The 17,680-nt window shown below is 45.6% G+C and overlaps 1 protein-coding gene across 12 annotated transcripts in view; it reads left to right on the forward strand.

Moving 5' to 3' along the window:
- LOC139531723 (histone-lysine N-methyltransferase 2C-like) overlaps window positions 1-17,680 on the forward strand; it is a 218,524-nt gene that overhangs the window by 38,847 nt on the left and 161,997 nt on the right. For all 12 annotated transcript variants that reach the window (XM_071328436.1, XM_071328440.1, XM_071328441.1 and 9 more), the window contains exons 4-6: window positions 572-719; window positions 4,513-4,731; window positions 15,498-15,762. In XM_071328436.1, the coding sequence (XP_071184537.1) occupies window positions 572-719; window positions 4,513-4,731; window positions 15,498-15,762 (632 nt within the window). The remainder of the gene's footprint in view (window positions 1-571; window positions 720-4,512; window positions 4,732-15,497; window positions 15,763-17,680) is intronic.

Raw genomic sequence — 17,680 nt, forward strand, 5'->3', positions numbered from 1 at the left:
TTCCAACAGAAAAGTGAAAATGAGCACTTCTTATTGTGAGTCCATATTATAAGTCCAGGTAGTCACCCTGTTTCAGTGAGTTTTATTCCATTTGGTGGTTAATGAACACAACCCAGAGGTGCCAGTTGCACTGAGCCTTTGACTGGCAGGTGAGGGGTTAGGACTTATCCTTTTGCTGTTCAGCAAAACTCTGTTTTTCTTTGGTCTTAGTTTTGCATAGACAATGGTTTGGAATGAAAAACTCAGTGTTTGCATAGTCTGACAAACTCGTGTGTCACAATAAAAAAAAAAAAAATCTGACAATGTGTTCCTAAAAGAGTCCTGAGGGAAACTAGACCAGGTTTCATCTGAATAAGGTGTTGTTGCCTATGTCAACTGTGTTCCCAAAGAGAAACAAGTCAACTGTCACCCTGGATTTTGCTAGTTTGAATAATTTGGTAGTGAGCACTACTGCTGTCCAATGACTAAATGGTCTGTTATAGTCAGTAGACATACTAAGTGCTTTTTGAATGTGGTTTCCCGCGTTTTGAATAAATAACAGTGTGACCTCTACCCCCTCTTTTCCTCACAGAAGTTAAGGAGCTGGTCCTGGATGTCGAGGAGGAGATCATGGTGCCTAGCCTCAGGGACGACAGACCCCTCTCCCCACTCTTCCAGCGCTCCATGTCGGAGGACTCTGCAGGATCCTCCGCCTCGACCCTGGAGCACGCCAAAGTCCGGTAAGAGGAAGAGACAATGTGAGTTGAGTAGGGTGAGGGGAAGAGAGTGACATAGAAAGAGTGTGCGTGCGTGCCAGATGGCCAGAATAAGGCAGAGCAGGAGATGGCGGAAGGGAAAGGGAAAATGAGATTCCAGTAAGAGAGGCAGAGTAAGACTGACATTCTAGCCATTCTCAGAGGGAGGGAGAGTGCGAAGGAGAGAGGGGGGGTGTGTAGTCGCATAATAGAGAAGGAGAGGATAGAAATGAGAGGGCATTGGTGAGTGAGAAAATGACTCTCAGACATGCTGAGTCACAGCTGTGTGTGTGTGTGAGGAGTCCAGGGAGAGGTGTGTGGTTAACAGTGGATGGAGGGCAAAGCGTGTGTATATTTATGTCTCAACGCACACACAGTGGGTATAGGTGTTTGTGCAACCCAACAAAATGAGTGTGGGCCAATGTGTGCATTGCAAGAGAGCGACAGACAGAGGGAATAAGCAAAAGAAAAGAGGGACAGGGTATTTTCAGAGAGTGTGAGGGAGGAGTGTGCTTGCATGCTTGAATGAGCCACCATGGTGGGGAGGGGGGACGGGGGATGGGGAGGGGAAGGCGTGCAGGGAAGGTAAGCGAGGGAGGTAGAAAGACGAGGTGGGGGAGGGGAACGAGCAGCGGAAATAATTGAGCGCTGGGGATTGTGGGTAGAAGGGAAAAGCAGGCTGGGTAAAGAGGTCTCGGGGCCATCGGGGGTAGCCTGCAGACTGCAGGGCTGCTACTGTAATTAGTAAAGGGAGGGAGAGAGCGAGAGAAACAAGGGGATGGCTTTTTCTTACTAGTTCCAATTAGTAGAGATTGTGTTCCCGCTAGTGTACAGTAGAGAGGCCCTGACAACATGTGGAGGGATGCAGGAAGTCAGACAGACGGGCTCAGACATATGCACATGCATACTCATCGTACACACACACTAGAGCCCTGCACGGCATGAATTTTAAGCCCGAGCCCTACCCATGCCACAACGTTCAGGACCTACCCTACCCATGCCCGGCACTACTACAATTTAAGGCCCGGAACTATCAGAAATAACTTCCTCCGTTAGTAAATCCGTTAGCTGCTCCTCTCTGTCTGTCATTCGTTCCCTGCGCGCTGCTTGCTAATGGCGGCTCTGGGTCTGTGAATATTCATAGCAATGGCTCCACTTGGGCTGCTCTGCTCAATGACGAGACATGAGAGAGCAGCAGTTAGCTACTTTTCGTCACTCTAATCTCCGTCAAAACTATTTTCTGTGAAATAATCTCTCCTGTTTTCTATTTGACGATGTTGATGCACTTCTGACACCATGTTATGTTCTTAGTCAGATATGACTGTACTGCGCAGCAGAGCACGAGCAAATGGCTCAGCTTCAAAATTTTAGTAATGCCCTGCCCGTATCCTAGTTATTGATGGAAGAACTGGCTCTATCCGGCCCTAACTTGATGTATAATGTCGGGGCTCGTCGGGCTAAGGTCGGGTACCAAAACATGTATACCATTGTCGTAAAAGAATAAAGACTACTATATTCAACACTGTTTTAATAGGGAATGGCCAGGGACCTCACCATACGATAATATCACGATACGTGATAATATAATATGTATTGCGATTCTCACAATTCTATGTTTTGTGATTCGATACTGCGATTTTGAGATTTGATGTTCCAAACATATTGCTCTCCTATATGTCTGCTGCAGAGAGACGAGAGAGCATGAGAAAATGTGTTTTGATCAGTCATGGAAATAAAAGTGCTGAAAGCATGTTGGCTCCCTATTTAAAAAAAGATGGAGAAAAAGCTGATTTAAAAATGTTGTTTTTGTGCAGGTACATCCGACTACTGGTGTTGTCACGACACCTGAATTTTGACTTCAATACCAGGTTTATTATCACGGTAATTGATACCAAAGCGTTACCATGGCAAAAACAAGCGCTTTAGCTAAAGTCACAGAATAATGAATGAGGTTTATATAACGAATTAGGTTTTTATAACATTGAACAATACACTGAGTGTACAAAACATGAACTTCCTAATATTGAGTTGCTAAACCCCTCCCGTTGTTCTCTGAACAGACTCAAATCGTCAGGGCATGGACTCCACAAGGTATCGAAAGCGTTCCACAGGGATGCTGGCTCATGTTGACTCCAATGCTTCCCACAGTTGTGTGAAGTTGGCTGGATGTCCTTTGGGTGGTGGACCAGTCTTGATGCACACGGTAAACTGTTGTGTGAAACCCCCAGCAGCTTTGCAGTTCTTTACACAAACCGGTTCTTGACATCTACTACCGTACCCCGTTCAAAGGCCTTTCAAACTTTTCTTGCCCATTCACCCTCTGAATGGCACACATACACAATCCATGTCTCAATTGTCTCAAGGCTTAAATATCCTTTAAATATCCTTCTTTAACCTTTCTCCTCCCCTTCATCTACACTGATTTTGAAGTGGATTGTACAAGTGACAATAAGGGATCATAGCTTTCACCTGGATTCACTTGGTCAGTCAATGTCATGGAAAGAGCAGATGTTCATAATGTAAAACCAGTAACTGGTGCCAGCCGGTTACCGTAGCGCATCTTAACTCCTAAACCAAGTGAGGCTTGTCATTTTGCTTGTGAAGAGCAAGGTTAGATGCCCTGTGTCCGGTGCGAACTTTACACATGTACATTTAACGGACCCTGGGATATCCGTTTATGTGACCAGCTTTTTGTCTGGGCGGTCACCATCTCGAAGTCTCTCCCATTGGATTGTGGAGGGTGTCTACCTGGCATACAGGGGCGAAGGTTAGCTAGCGGTGTATGTGCCCACTCCACAAGGGTTCTGGTAGTGTCTTGGGCATCGTTTAAAGGGTTGACTATAGGAGATATTTGTCCTTCAACGAGTTGGGTGTCACCATATAATTTTCAGGTTTTATTGCTTGGATGTCACTGCTCCTAGTGTAGCCCACAGGGTGCTTACGGCTGGGACATGGGAAAGTAACTAGGCAGCTCGCTGTGTGCAATTCCCAGATTAGTGACTTGCTGAAAGGGAACGTAACGTTATGACATAACTACTGTTCCCTGAAGGAGGGAAACGTGACCCGTGCAGCCCGTTTCTGGCCTCGGTGAAGAGCGGTATTGAATTGAAGGAATGAATCTGAGCCTCACGCTTATTACCTGTGGAAGGTGGGGCTTCCAGTGAGGCGCGGATTTCAGACGTGATTTTAGATTCTTCAACCGAAGTCACAATGCGACTCTCCATAGTTGTACCTCGTTTCCCTCTTTCAGGGAACAGTAGTTATAGATTTAGAATAAAGTACAGCATGCTAAGGGTCCCTAATAACAACCAGTTTTTTACAAAGCAAATATCTAAATATATACTGCATCTCTCTGTAATTCCTTTTTTATTTTTATTCTTTTTTTTATTTTTTTGTTTTAGTTGTCAGCATTTACCTTACACTGACGTGCTGCCAACCTGTATCAGATTGAAAGAATATGGCTGCTCGGTGTGTGGGTGTTGTCAAACTGTCTTTTATTGGTATTTTCAACCCCTGTTGGTACGTAGGTAGAGCTTGTTTTTGGGGCAGTGTTTCCCTACCACCCCCACGCATTTAAAAAAATACTTATATTGGTTTCAGTTTTGGGAATAAGTGGTACAGAGAGCAGGGTCATGTTTGAAACGTTTTGCAACAAAACAACAATGCACGTTTCTTATTGGACAAGTCACTCTCCTTTTCAGTCCATTTTCTTCCATTTTGGTGCCTAATGAACACTAGCCATTGCTTATCCTGTGTCTTTCCTATGTGTCCCCTGCAGTGAAAAGCTGTGTGCCTTCTGCTACTGTGGCGAGAGGAGTTTCCTGGGCCAGGGCGACCTGATGGTGTTTGGCCCCACGCCGGGCTACGTGCCGCTGCACATCCGCAACCGACGAGGCAGCTCGGAAAAGGACGATGACTACCACGAAGATGACTTCCAAGACGACCACCACGACACCAAGAGCCCAGGGCAGCGCGACGGCGGGAGGGGCCTTAAAAAGTAAGTTGGCTCAAACATTGGCGTAACGTAGTTGTTGGGTAACGCAAAAAGTTGTTGGGTTGGCTTACAATGGCCGTTCAGCTTGCAGTGGCTATTCACACTGCTGATTGTTCTGTGATGGTGGTGTTTATGATGGCTTGACTTGGCAATGTTGATTCTCTTAGTGGTATTAATTCTCTTGAATCCATTTTGAGTCTCTCAAATTCCCGTTCCCCAGCTTTGACCCAAGAGTTGCACGTTTTTTGGGAGAAAGTGTTAGCTAAGTACATCATACTCGTCTAGGGTGTCATTGAGACCTAGACACGTCTTCATTTTAAACCTGGAGGGAAGCAGAAATGTCTGCTCGACTCACTGTAAATGTAATGACCGTTTCAAGGCTACATTTTGTTGTCACTATTGCCATTGATTTGGTTGGAGAGTAAATGACAGCTGAAATTGCACCAGGGAAGGTGTCTACTTCACTTCAGAATTGTGTGGGTGTACACGCTGCCAAGTAGGTAACAGAACAGGCATAGAATTTTCCATACAGACTTGTTAGTTCATTAAAGTGGTTGTTTTTGGTTTTGAGGTGTAGATGGTTACATCATGATTATATGGTAGAGGCATTACTTAGGTTGAGGAGGTGGAGGCATTACTTAGGTTGAGGAGGTGGAGGCATTACTTAGGTTGAGGAGGTGGAGGCATTACTTAGGTTGAGGAGGTGGAGGCATTACTTAGGTTGAGGCGGTGGAGGCATTACTTAGGTTGAGGCGGTGGAGGCATTACTTAGGTTGAGGCGGTGGAGGCATTACTTAGGTTGAGGCGGTGGAGGCATTACTTAGGTTGAGGCGGTGGAGGCATTACTTAGGTTGAGGCGGTGGAGGCATTACTTAGGTTGAGGCGGTGGAGGCATTACTTAGGTTGAGGCGGTGGAGGCATTACTTAGGTTGAGGCGGTGGAGGCATTACTTAGGTTGAGGCGGTGGAGGCATTACTTAGGTTGAGGCGGTGGAGGCATTACTTAGGTTGAGGCGGTGGAGGCATTACTTAGGTTGAGGCGGTGGAGGCATTACTTAGGTTGAGGCGGTGGAGGCATTACTTAGGTTGAGGCGGTGGAGGCATTACTTAGGTTGAGGCGGTGGAGGCATTACTTAGGTTGAGGCGGTGGAGGCATTACTTAGGTTGAGGAGGCGGCCACCTTGTTTTATTGTGAGCATGTGTTCACACGTAAACATGCCTACTGGACCTGTTGCTGATCAAATATGTGGCTTGGAAATGGTAAATAAATGTGTAAGCATATTTGTTATGTTTATAGACTGTAGACTTCTCCCAGACTCACACCATAGAAGCCAAAGAACCTAAAGAAGTGAAATAATTACTCTGAAATATTGTTTAGGGTTATATTTGTTAGTCCCTCAATGTTTGTCCGTTTGGTGCCTATATGAACTTGTCCAATAGGAAATGCAAATTTTCCTTTTATATTGCAAAACCTTTTGCTACGCTGTATTCTTTTTTTATTTTTTTATTTTTTATTTTATTTTTATTTTTATCCCCTTTTCTCCCCAATTTTCGTGGTATCCAATCGCTAGTAATTACTATCTTGTCTCATCGCTACAACTCCCGTACGGGCTCGGGAGAGACGAAGGTCGAAAGTCATGCGTCCTCCGAAGCACAACCCAACCAAGCCGCACTGCTTCTTAACACAGCGCGCCTCCAACCCGGAAGCCAGCCGCACCAATGTGTCGGAGGAAACACCGTGCACCCGCCCCCCTCGGTTAGCGCGCACTGCGCCCGGCCCGCCACAGGAGTCGCTGGAGCGCGATGAGACAAGGATATCCCTACCGGCCAAACCCTCCCTAGCCCGGACGACGCTAAGCCAATTGTGCGTCGCCCCACGGACCTCCCGGTCGCGGCCGGCTGCGACAGAGCCTGGGCGCGAACCCAGACTCTGGTGGCGCAGCATAGCACTGCGATGCAGTGCTCTAGACCACTGCGCCACCCGGGAGGCCCTTGCTACGCTGTATTCTAATGAATTCGACCCATGGCTTTGCCTCTAACTGGCTGGAAACAGATTAACCACTGTGTCCAAGTTTCTCCATCAAACTAAATTAGTGTTCTCCCCCATTGTGCATTGTTTGAGGCATGTAGGTAGAGAGGGAAAGAGAGGGAGAAAGATAGATGGAGTACCGTGACCCAAATAAGTGAACGCATGCTAATGAACCCAGGCGCTCAAATTCAATTTGGGTCAATTATTGTGGTGCTGAAAATGCCCCAGTGATTAGTTACTTGGAGGGGTGGAAGGGACTGAGGGGTGGATGGGGTGGAGGATAAAAATCCATGAAGGAAGAGAGAATTTCACTGGCAGGCCCTACTAGCTTCTCCAGCCCTGCTCTCTCTGCTCTCTATTTTCTCTTGCTCTCTCTCCCTGTCACTCTACTCTCTCCTCGCTCTCTCTTTCTCTCTCTCTCTCATCATTTTCAGCTTCACGTGATCCACTGTTGACAAAGACCTCCCGTCAGAAGACACCCAATCGAGTGTCTCCTCCCTCCCCGAGGGGGCGGTGACGTAATGCTCTCACCCAGGAAGGTTCCTGACAGGGGGACAACGCGGCCCAAATGCATTGTTTCGTTGGAGCCCCATGATTGGTCAGTCAGTCCAGGGCTGGCGCCGTGCCAGTTCTAGACGGGGAGCTGAAGAATGAAAACAATAACAAGCGTGCGTGAGAGAAGTGTTAAGGTGGACTGTGTGAGAGAAGTGTTAAGGTGGACTGTGTGAGAGAAGTGTTAAGGTGGACTGTGTGAGAGAAGTGTTAAGGTGGACTGTGTGAGAGAAGTGTTAAGGTGGACTGTGTGAGAGAAGTGTTAAGGTGGACTGTGTGAGAGAAGTGTTAAGGTGGACTGTGTGAGAGAAGTGTTAAGGTGGACTGTGTGAGAGAAGTGTTAAGGTGGACTGTGTGAGAGAAGTGTTAAGGTGGACTGTGTGAGAGAAGTGTTAAGGTGGACTGTGTGAGAGAAGTGTTAAGGTGGACTGTGTGAGAGAAGTGTTAAGGTGGACTGTGTGAGAGAAGTGTTAAGGTGGACTGTGTGAGAGAAGTGTTAAGGTGGACTGTGTGAGAGAAGTGTTAAGGTGGACTGTGTGAGAGAAGTGTTAAGGTGGACTGTGTGAGAGAAGTGTTAAGGTGGACTGTGTGAGAGAAGTGTTAAGGTGGACTGTGTGAGAGAAGTGTTAAGGTGGACTGTGTGAGAGAAGTGTTAAGGTGGTCTGGGGACAGTTCACGGGAACTGAGCCCTAGTGACCCCATTCTGTTTTGGCCTGAATAGCAACACAATGAATCACCGCTTTGGAGAGATCAGAGGAGATGGTAGAGAAATTATCCTAACCAGACATGGATGAACTGTCACTCTCCCTGCATGTGGTATTGGCTGTTGATAAGATGACAAGTTGTGTAAGGGGGTGCGTGACCTCATGACAGATTACGTGTGCATATGGCTCCCGAGTGGCGCAGCGGTCTAAGGCACTGCATCTCAGTGCAAGAGGCGTCACTTCTGTCCCTGGTTCGAATCCAGGCTGTATCACATCCGGACGTGATTGGGAGTCAGCAGCGCACAATTGGCCCAGCTTCATCCAAGTTTGCCCGGGGTAGGCTGTCATTGTAATTAAGAATTGGTTCTTATCTGACTTGACTAGTTAAAAAAAGATATATATACACTGCTCAAAAAAATAAAGGGAACACTAAAATAACACATCCTAGATCTGAATGAATGAAATATTCTTATTAAATACTTTTTTCTTTACATAGTTGAATGTGCTGACAACAAAATCACACAAAAATTATCAATGGAAATCAAATTTATCAACCCATGGAGGTCTGGATTTGGAGTCACACTCAAAATTAAAGTGGAAAACCACACTACAGGCTGATCCAACTTTGATGTAATTTCCTTAAAACAAGTCAAAATGAGGCTCAGTAGTGTGTGTGGCCTCCACGTGCCTGTATGACCTCCCTACAACGCCTGGGCATGCTCCTGATGAGGTGGCGGATGGTCTCCTGAGGGATCTCCTCCCAGACCTGGACTAAAGCATCCGCCAACTCCTGGACAGTCTGTGGTGTGGCGTTGGTGGATGGAGCGAGACATGATGTCCCAGATGTGCTCAATTGGATACAGGTCTGGGGAACGGGCGGGCCAGTCCATAGCATCAATGCCTTCCTCTTGCAGGAACTGCTGACACACTCCAGCCACATGAGGTCTAGCATTGTCTTGCATTAGGAGGAACCCAGGGCCAACCGCACCAGCATATGGTCTCACAAGGGGTCTGAGGATCTCATCTCGGTACCTAATGGCAGTCAGGCTACCTCTGGCGAGCACATGGAGGGCTGTGCGGCCCCCCAAAGAAATGCCACCCCACACCATGACTGACCCACCACATGGAGGATGTTGCAGGCAGCAGAACGTTCTCCACGGCGTCTCCAGACTCTGTCACGTCTGTCACATGTGCTCATGTGCTCAGTGTGAACCTGCTTTCATCTGTGAAGAGCACAGGGCGCCAGTGGCGAATTTGCCAATCTTGGTGTTCTCTGGCAAATGCCAAACGTCCTGCACGGTGTTGGGCTGTAAGCACAATCCCCACCTGTGGACGTCGGGCCCTCATACCACCCTCATGGAGTCTGTTTCTGACCGTTTGAGCAGACACATGCACATTTGTGGCCTGCTGGAGGTCATTTTGCAGGGCTCTGGCAGTGCTCCTCCTGCTCCTCCTTGCACAAAGGCGGAGGTAGCGGTCCTGCTGCTGGGTTGTTGCCCTCCTACGGCCTCCTCCACGTCTCCTGATGTACATCAGCCAGGAAGCATAGGAACTGAGAAGTGGTCTGTGGTCACCACCTGCAGAACCACTCCTTTATTGGGGGTGTCTTGCTAATTGCCTATAATTTCCACCTGTTGTCTATTCCATTTGCACAACATTATGTGAAATTTATTGTCAATCAGTGTTGCTTCCTAAGTGGACAGTTTGATTTCACAGAAGTGTGATTGACTTGGAGTTACATTGTGTTGTTTAAGTGTTCCCTTTATTTTTTTGAGCAGTGTATATGTTTTGTGTTTGTCCTTTCCCTCTGTGTGTAGGTATATGCATGCATACTTTGGTTCGTGCATCGGTCTGTCTCATTCTCTATATTCTAATTCCCTGTGTGTTGAATGTGTGTGTAGTTGCTAATTAGGGTCTCGTTAAGGTGATCTAATTAAAAGTAACTTTGACTGACAGGCCCAAAGTAATCACAGGCCTAATGAAACACTACTCTGTCTAATGAGAGGCATCTGTCCCAGGGAGAGAGAGTAAGACCACAGTGTATTTACACACGGCGCCAGCACGTTCATCAACCACCAAGGTGGGAGATGGGCTTCGTTTAGATAAGACAGAAAAATTGGGGTTGCGTTCACTACGCATGAAAAGGAATGAAATGTTTGGAAAAACGTTCCTTTTTATTGTCCGTTGCACAACGTTTTGAAACGTTTTCCTACGGTGTGCCCTGATGAATATGACTCATTTTAAAAAGCCTAATTTTAAAAAGCCTCATGAATACTCAATGGTTGGATTCTTTAGCGAACAGTTTGGCCTGACTCAACAAATTTAGTTTTTTGATTGAACACTTTGATTTTTTATGGTAAATGAACACATGGAAAAGCTGTTGATATCACACAAATAAGCTGCATATATGTCATTCACATCAATCCCTCTCCAAAAGCATACTCATTTCCAATGGAATTATGTATGGTTGTGAAAATAAAAGGCCAATGTTTGGGGCCAAAAGATCTGCATATGATCAAATTGTCTACAAGACGCGTCCATAACCTCCAGAAGGTTATTTATCTCTTTAAAGCAGCAGCGTTTTCATGCCGAACATAACATTTATGTGCGGAATGTGCTCAGACAAAGAGGTACGAGCCACAGCTGAGCAAAATGAGAGCGAACACGAGAGGGAGAGAAAGTGGAGGAAAAGGGATAGGAGATTGCACATTAGGCTTTTTGGCTCGGGCCTACGAGGCCAACCCTCATTGCATCCTTCACCACCAAATCCTCCATTTGGAATGCTTTCCCTTTAAGGCACAATCTGTAATTCGTTTTTGAGCCCAACGGCAGCCCTGCATCTCGGTTTGCTATAAAGCTGAGGGATGGGTCTAGTAGGGCAGTGTTCCCCAACGACGGTCCTCCAGTACCCCCACCAGCAAACACTTTTGTCGTAGCCCCAGACAAAAACACCCGATTCAACTTGTCAAGGGCTTGATGATTAGTTGACAAGTAGAATCAGGTGTGCTTGTCCGGTGGCCACAACAACAATATTTACTTGAGGACTGGAGTTGGGGTAAACACTGTAGTAGGGAAATGTCACCACTCTTAAATTCATAGATGGAGCTTTTGATGTATGGTTTGGTTGCATGTCAGAGCCACAGCCCATCAGTGTTTGATCGTCCTCCATCCTCCTCTCACCCCCCCCCATCCACAGCGTATAGTAACCTTAATGGGAGTGTGTTCATTAGGCATCAAATGGAAGAAAATTCCCTGAAACCCTAATCTACGTTTTCTGTTGCATAGTGTTTAAAAATGTTTTCCGTTGCACGCCCTAATCAACACAACCGTATAATATAGTTATTTTTATTAAGGCGTATACAGATGTTGTGGCAGGGGGAGTATACAGTAGCCTTTCATCCCCAGTACCCTACTGCTTCCTGGCGCTGGGAAAAGAGCTTACTCCAGACTGCCATTCCCCAAATCCTGGAATAGGCTTTATCCGGTGGGGATGAGAGAGGGAGAGATTGTGTGTCAGGCTGGCTTGTGTGTGTGGGCTCGAACAGCCAGTTCTTGTGCATTAGCCAAAGGGCAACTTCTACCCTGACGCTTTCTTACCGAGGGAGAGAATGGTGGGGATTTACAATGTCAATGAGCACGACTTGTCCTTGATACGGTGTCATAGCACTGCCAGAATTAATGATCAATGGAGCTGAACGTAATGCAATTATCATTGTCCATAGAATCAGTTAAAACAGTTGTTAATGTCCCATCCCCTATCCCAACCAGCCACAGATATCAAGCCAGATTTAAGACTAGGGATACATTTTTTTCAAAAAAGTCTACCAAGTTTCAATACCGGGAGTAGTGAAACTTTATCCCGAGAGTCCCGGGAAATAAAGCACAAATCTGAAGTGCTTATTTAAGTGTTTAAAATCAAGATAGGGTCACCATTTGAGGGTTTTCCCAAAGTAAGATTGTCGCTGTGCCACATTGCGGTTTTGGCTGCGCCACTTTGTAAAGATTTCACAGCAAGTGAAACTGATATAGTTAGTAATGATAGAGTAACTTTGATCGCCAATGACATTGTTGTGAATTGCAAAACAGGCCGTTCATAAATTCTAAGCGTTATCATGCTCCTCAAATAATTCAGAGCATTTCAGCAGTAGGCAAGTGTCAAGGTACACTATATATAAATAAATATATAGATAGATCACATCACACACACACACACACACACACAAAATTATGTGGACACGCCTTCAAATTAGTGGATTCGGCTATTTCAGCCACACCCGTTGCTGACAGGTGTATAAAATCGAGCACACAGCCATGCGATCTCCATAGACAAACATTGGCAGTAGAATGGCTTACTGAAGAGCCAAGTTGCACAGGGTGTGGTTCAGACACAGGGCCCCAAGCTTAATGATGAGCTTGGAGGGTACTATGGTGTTGAATGCTGAGCTGTAGTCAATGAACAGCATTCTTACATAGGTATTCCTCTTCTCCAGATGGGATGGGGCAGTGCGATGGCGATTGCATCATCTGTGGATCTATTAAGTAAGCAAATTGAAGTGGGTCTAGGGTGTCCGGTAAGGTAGAGGTGATATGATCCTTAACTAGCCTCTCAAAGCACTTCATGATGACAGAAGTGATTGCTACGGGGCGATAGTCATTAAGTTCAGTTACCTTTGCCTTCTTGTGTACAGGTGAAATGGTGGATGTCGTGAAGCAAGTGGGGACAGCAGACTGGGATAGGGAGAGATTGAATATGTCCATAAACGCTCCAGCCAGCTGGTCTGCGCATGCTCTGAGGACGCGGCTTGGGATGCCGTCTGGGCTCGCAGCCTGGCAAGGGTTAACACGCTGAAATGTCTTACTCACGTTGGCGACGGAGAAGGAGAGCCCACAGTCCTTGGTAGCGGGCCGCCTCGGTGGCACTGTGTTAACCTCAAAGCGGGCAAAGAAGGTGTTTTAGCTTGTCTGGAAGCAAGATGTCGGTGTCCGTGGCGTGGCTGGTTTTCCCTTTGTAGTCCGTGATTGTCTGTAGACCCTGCCACATACACTACCGTTCAAAAGTTTGGGGTCACTTAGAAATGTCCTTGTTTTTGAAAGAAAATCTTTAAAAAATGGTCTATTTTAAAATAACATAGAATTGATCAGAAATAAGGTGTAGACATTGTTAATGTTGTAAATTACTTTTGTAAGAAGCAATAAAACTGGCCTCCTTTTAGACTAGTTAAGTATCTGGACCATCAGCATTTGTGGGTTCGATTACAGGCTCAAAATGCCCAGAAACAAAGAACTGTCTTCTGAAACTCGTCAGTCTATTCTTGTTCTGAGAAATTAAGGCTGTTCCATGTGAGAAATTGCCAAGGAACTGAAGATCTAGTCGCCTCTTCACTGTTGACGTTGAGACTGGTGTTTTGCGGGTACTGTTTAATACAGCTGCCAGTTGAGTACTTGTGAGGCGTCTGTTTCTCAAACTAGACACTCTAATGTACTTGCCCTCTTGCTCAGTTGTGCACCGGGGCCTCCCACTCCTCTTTCTATTCTGGTTAGAGACCGTTTGTTCTGTTCTGTGAAGGGAGTAGAACACAGCGTTGTATGAGATCTTCAGTTTCTTGACAATTTCACAGAACAAGAATAGACTGACGAGTTTCTTTGTTTATGGACATTTTGAGCCTGTAATCGAACCCGTAAATGCTGATGCTCCAGATACTCAACTATTTTAAAGAAGGCCAGTTTTATTGCGTCTTTAATCAAGACAACAGTTTTCAGCTGTGCTAACATAATTGCAAAAGGGTTTTCTAATGATCAATTATCCTTTTAAAATAATAAACTGGATTAGTTAACACAACGTGCCATTGGAACACTGGGGTGATGGTTGCTGATAATTGGGCCTCTGTACGCCTATGTAGATATTCCCTAAAAAAATCTGCCGTTTCCAGCTACAATAGTAATTTACAACATTTAACACTCTATGCTGTATTTCTGATCAATTTGATGATATTTTAATGGACCAAAAAATGGCTTTTCTTTCAAAAACAAGGACATTTCTAAGTGACCCAAACCGTTGAAAGGTAGTATACGTCTCGTGTCTAAGCTGTTCAATTTTGGTCGGAAGTAGGACATGTTACTACGCGAGCGAAGAGCAAAATCCACTTTTATGACATGCTAGCAAAATGTTCTAATCAGCTAATATTTGATCAATCTAAAATAAAGATGATCATGAGCAATGTTCCCTCTACTTTATTTTGGCGCTGAGCAAATTTCAGGTCTGCTGAGCGCAAACTTGAACATTGTGAAAATTCTGTGCAACTTCCAGCACGTGTTTACTGTGAACACTGAGGCTGTACCCGCTTTGTTACAATTGTAACAGTGCCAAGTAAGCTACTGTGGCTATTTGATTATAATGTAGGCCTACCAGAGTGTCCTACCATCAAAAACAATAGAGAAAATGTATTGACATGAAAATAGTGGTTCTGTCATTCAGCCTACAGTAACAGCCATTTTGTGGTGTTCAATGTAGGCCTACATGCCATGAGACTTTTGAAAAAAACATGCAGGGGTTGATATTAACCTGTTTATCCATTTGTTAATCAGACAAGTAGGTGTTTGAATGTCTTTGAGTTTGATGCAGGAAACCACTTTACAAAATAAAATGCATTATTTTTCTCATACCATGATTACAGAGAATCAGACAAATCATGCTACCCTCTGCCTATTGGCTACTTTGCTTTATTCAAACATGTCTCAAAATACAACACTGCTCCTTTAAGACAAACAAGCTCTTTACCTGACTCACTTTTCAGAGGTCTAGAATTGTACATGTTTTGTGTTCTTGTAAGAAGCAATCACTCCCCCCCCCCCCCCCCCCCCCTATTGCTGACTACAAAGTATCTATAACTGGGCTAATAACTTATTAACTAGCAAAGGATATGAACAAAATGTGCACACGTGGCTACATGCAGCTCTTACTTTTATCTCAAAACAAGCGCATCCTCTCACGACCACAGTCCAGTTCAAAGTAAATGGCACAGATATGTATATAGCAATGGTCTGTTTGCATATAGGCCTACTGCAGCTCTAATTGGTTATGTCACATGTGTATTGTATGGGCTGAGTCGTGCGCAGTAGATTCCTACTATGATGCGTTCTGCCTTAAACAAAATCTCTTGCATATTTCATTTTGTTTCAGTATTTTGCATTGAAAGTGGCTAATATTGCATTGATCCGATCACAATTGCCACAGTAAAGTGAAACGTTGATAGTGGTAACTAACAGGGAAAACAACAGAAAGTTGAGTGAAATCAATGTAGCCTACTGTTTTCTAGAAATCTGAAGTTTTGTTCTTTGGTGCCATACCTGATGTTTAGTAGTGTTAGTGTAGGTCCTTTGTTTGTTCTTTACATACATTTATGCTGTTACATTTCGGTTTGACTGCTATGTGGGTGAAAAATAAACTTGATCTTGAACGTGACCTGTTGCCCCCTCCCTCCCCAGGGTCAGCTCTCCGGACAGTGGTCTCCACTCCTCCTCGGCACCCGGCAGCACGGACCCCTTCAGCGAGGAACAGGCCGCTAAGTTCTGGGACGAGCTGGGTCAGATCGGCCTCCCCGACGACATCAATGTCCAGTCCCTGTTTGACCCCACAGGCCAGTGCTGTGCCCATCTGCACTGTGCCGCCTGGTCCGAGGGTGTGTGTCGCGGCGAGGCCCAGGATTCACTGCTCTACGTGGACAAAGCCATAGACTCAGGGAGCACAGAGGTGAGATGTAACAGACAATCCATTGGGGTGTGGGAGTGCACATGCCCCCGATCTCTTTAAACAAGTGACCAGCAAATCAGCAATGTGTTTCTTTGCGAGCTCAGTATTTGTGTACATTCGTATTTTTTTATGCCCGTTACCGATTTGTTTTTTTGGGGGGGTCAAGATGGCCAATGGCCGATTTTATTATAGGTCAACATCATTCAATTTGAAAATGTAATTTATTTTTTATTTTTTACCAGAGACAGCCATGTATGCATAAATGTTTTAATCAAACAATAATTCACTTTGCTTTTACCAATCTAACTGTATAACAACATAATGGTCATCATTTTATTTGAATGGTAAATTAAGATAGAATAGGCCTGTCATACAGGTTACTGCATATTCAATAGCAGTGTGTAGCATGCATTGAGTTATTGAGCTTGTTTTGGATGGTCAGTGGCGTCTGATGCTACAGATGACAAAAAATCTGTTTGCCTTCTATTTGGGACTTACCTACTGATCAAAAACATTTGCATGAAGCATCACTCCGGCGTAGGTCCAAGATGGCATAGTAGTCAAATGTGTTTTATTTGTCTTGTCCTGTGCCATGTATTTATCATTTTCTTCGTAAAAATTTTAATCTCACTTGTTATCTATGGATTGAAGATAATCTCCTGCCTCACCCAATGTGGTACGGATCTGCTATCTTTATACTTAAGAACCGTGAACCCCCATCAGGAGCTAGCCAGCTAACTAGCTACTAGCTAGTAGTCAGTTAGCCGCTGGTAGTGGTCCTCACCGTTAACTCATACATCAGCCAGCCTCAGCCCGGTCAATTCCTGCCAGTCTACACAGCGCGATATCTACCCAGAGCATATCGGACTGCTTTTTCTCTACCACATCTCCGGATTCCTACCGCAAGCTCTAAACCTTAACACCGGATCATCGCAGCTAGCTAGCTTCTATCCGAGTGGCTACCCCTGGCTAACATCTCTGTCCCGAAGCAAGCACCAGTTAGCCTGGAGCTAGCTTCGAGCTAGGCCCATCTCTTGGCTAGCCGAAGAGGTCTATCAGCCAATTCTTGGGCTACAATATCTCTTTTGCCAATTGGCCTGGACCCTTTACTGCCGACACGGAACCCCGCCGATCCGTCACGACTGGTCTGCCGACGTAACCATCCGAGGTGGTTTCAACAGGCTCTAACGTTGCGACATCCCCTGAGGCCCATCTGCTAGCCCCGGCCCGCTAGCTGTCAGAATTGCCGCGTCTCCAGCTAGCTTAGCGTAGTAGCGACTACTGAATTGGCTCCCTGACTCATCTATTGCTACTCTCTGGACCCTATGATCACTCGGCTACACATGCCTCACCCTAATGTCAATATGCCTTGTCTATTGCTGTTTTGGTTAGTGATTGTCTTATTTCACTGTAGAGCCCCTAGCCATGCCCAATATGCCTTAGATAGCCCTTTTGTTCCTCCCCCCATACATGCGGTGACCTCACCTGGCTTAACTGGTGCCTCTAGAGACAAAACCTCTCTCATCGTCACTCAATGCCCAGGTTTACCTCCACTGTACTCACATCCTACCATACCCTTGTCTGTATATTATGCCTTGAATATATTCTTCTGCGCCCCGAACGGACTAGACGACTAGTTCTTATAGCCTTTAGCCGTACCCTTATCCTACTACTCCTTTGTTCCTCTGGTGATGTAGAGGTTAACCCAGGCCCTGCAGCCCTCAGCACCACTCCCATTCCCCAGGAGCACTCATTTGTTGACTTCTGTAACCGTGAAAGCCTTGGTTTCATGCATGTTAACATTAGAAGCCTCCTCCCTAAGTTTGTTTTATTCACTGCTTTAGCACACTCCACCAACCCTGATGTCCTAGCCGTGTCTGAATCCTGGCTTAGGAAGGCCACCAAAAATCCTGAAATG

This window comes from Salvelinus alpinus, chromosome 10 (genome assembly GCF_045679555.1).
Source record: "Salvelinus alpinus chromosome 10, SLU_Salpinus.1, whole genome shotgun sequence".
Lineage (NCBI taxonomy): Eukaryota > Metazoa > Chordata > Actinopteri > Salmoniformes > Salmonidae > Salvelinus > Salvelinus alpinus.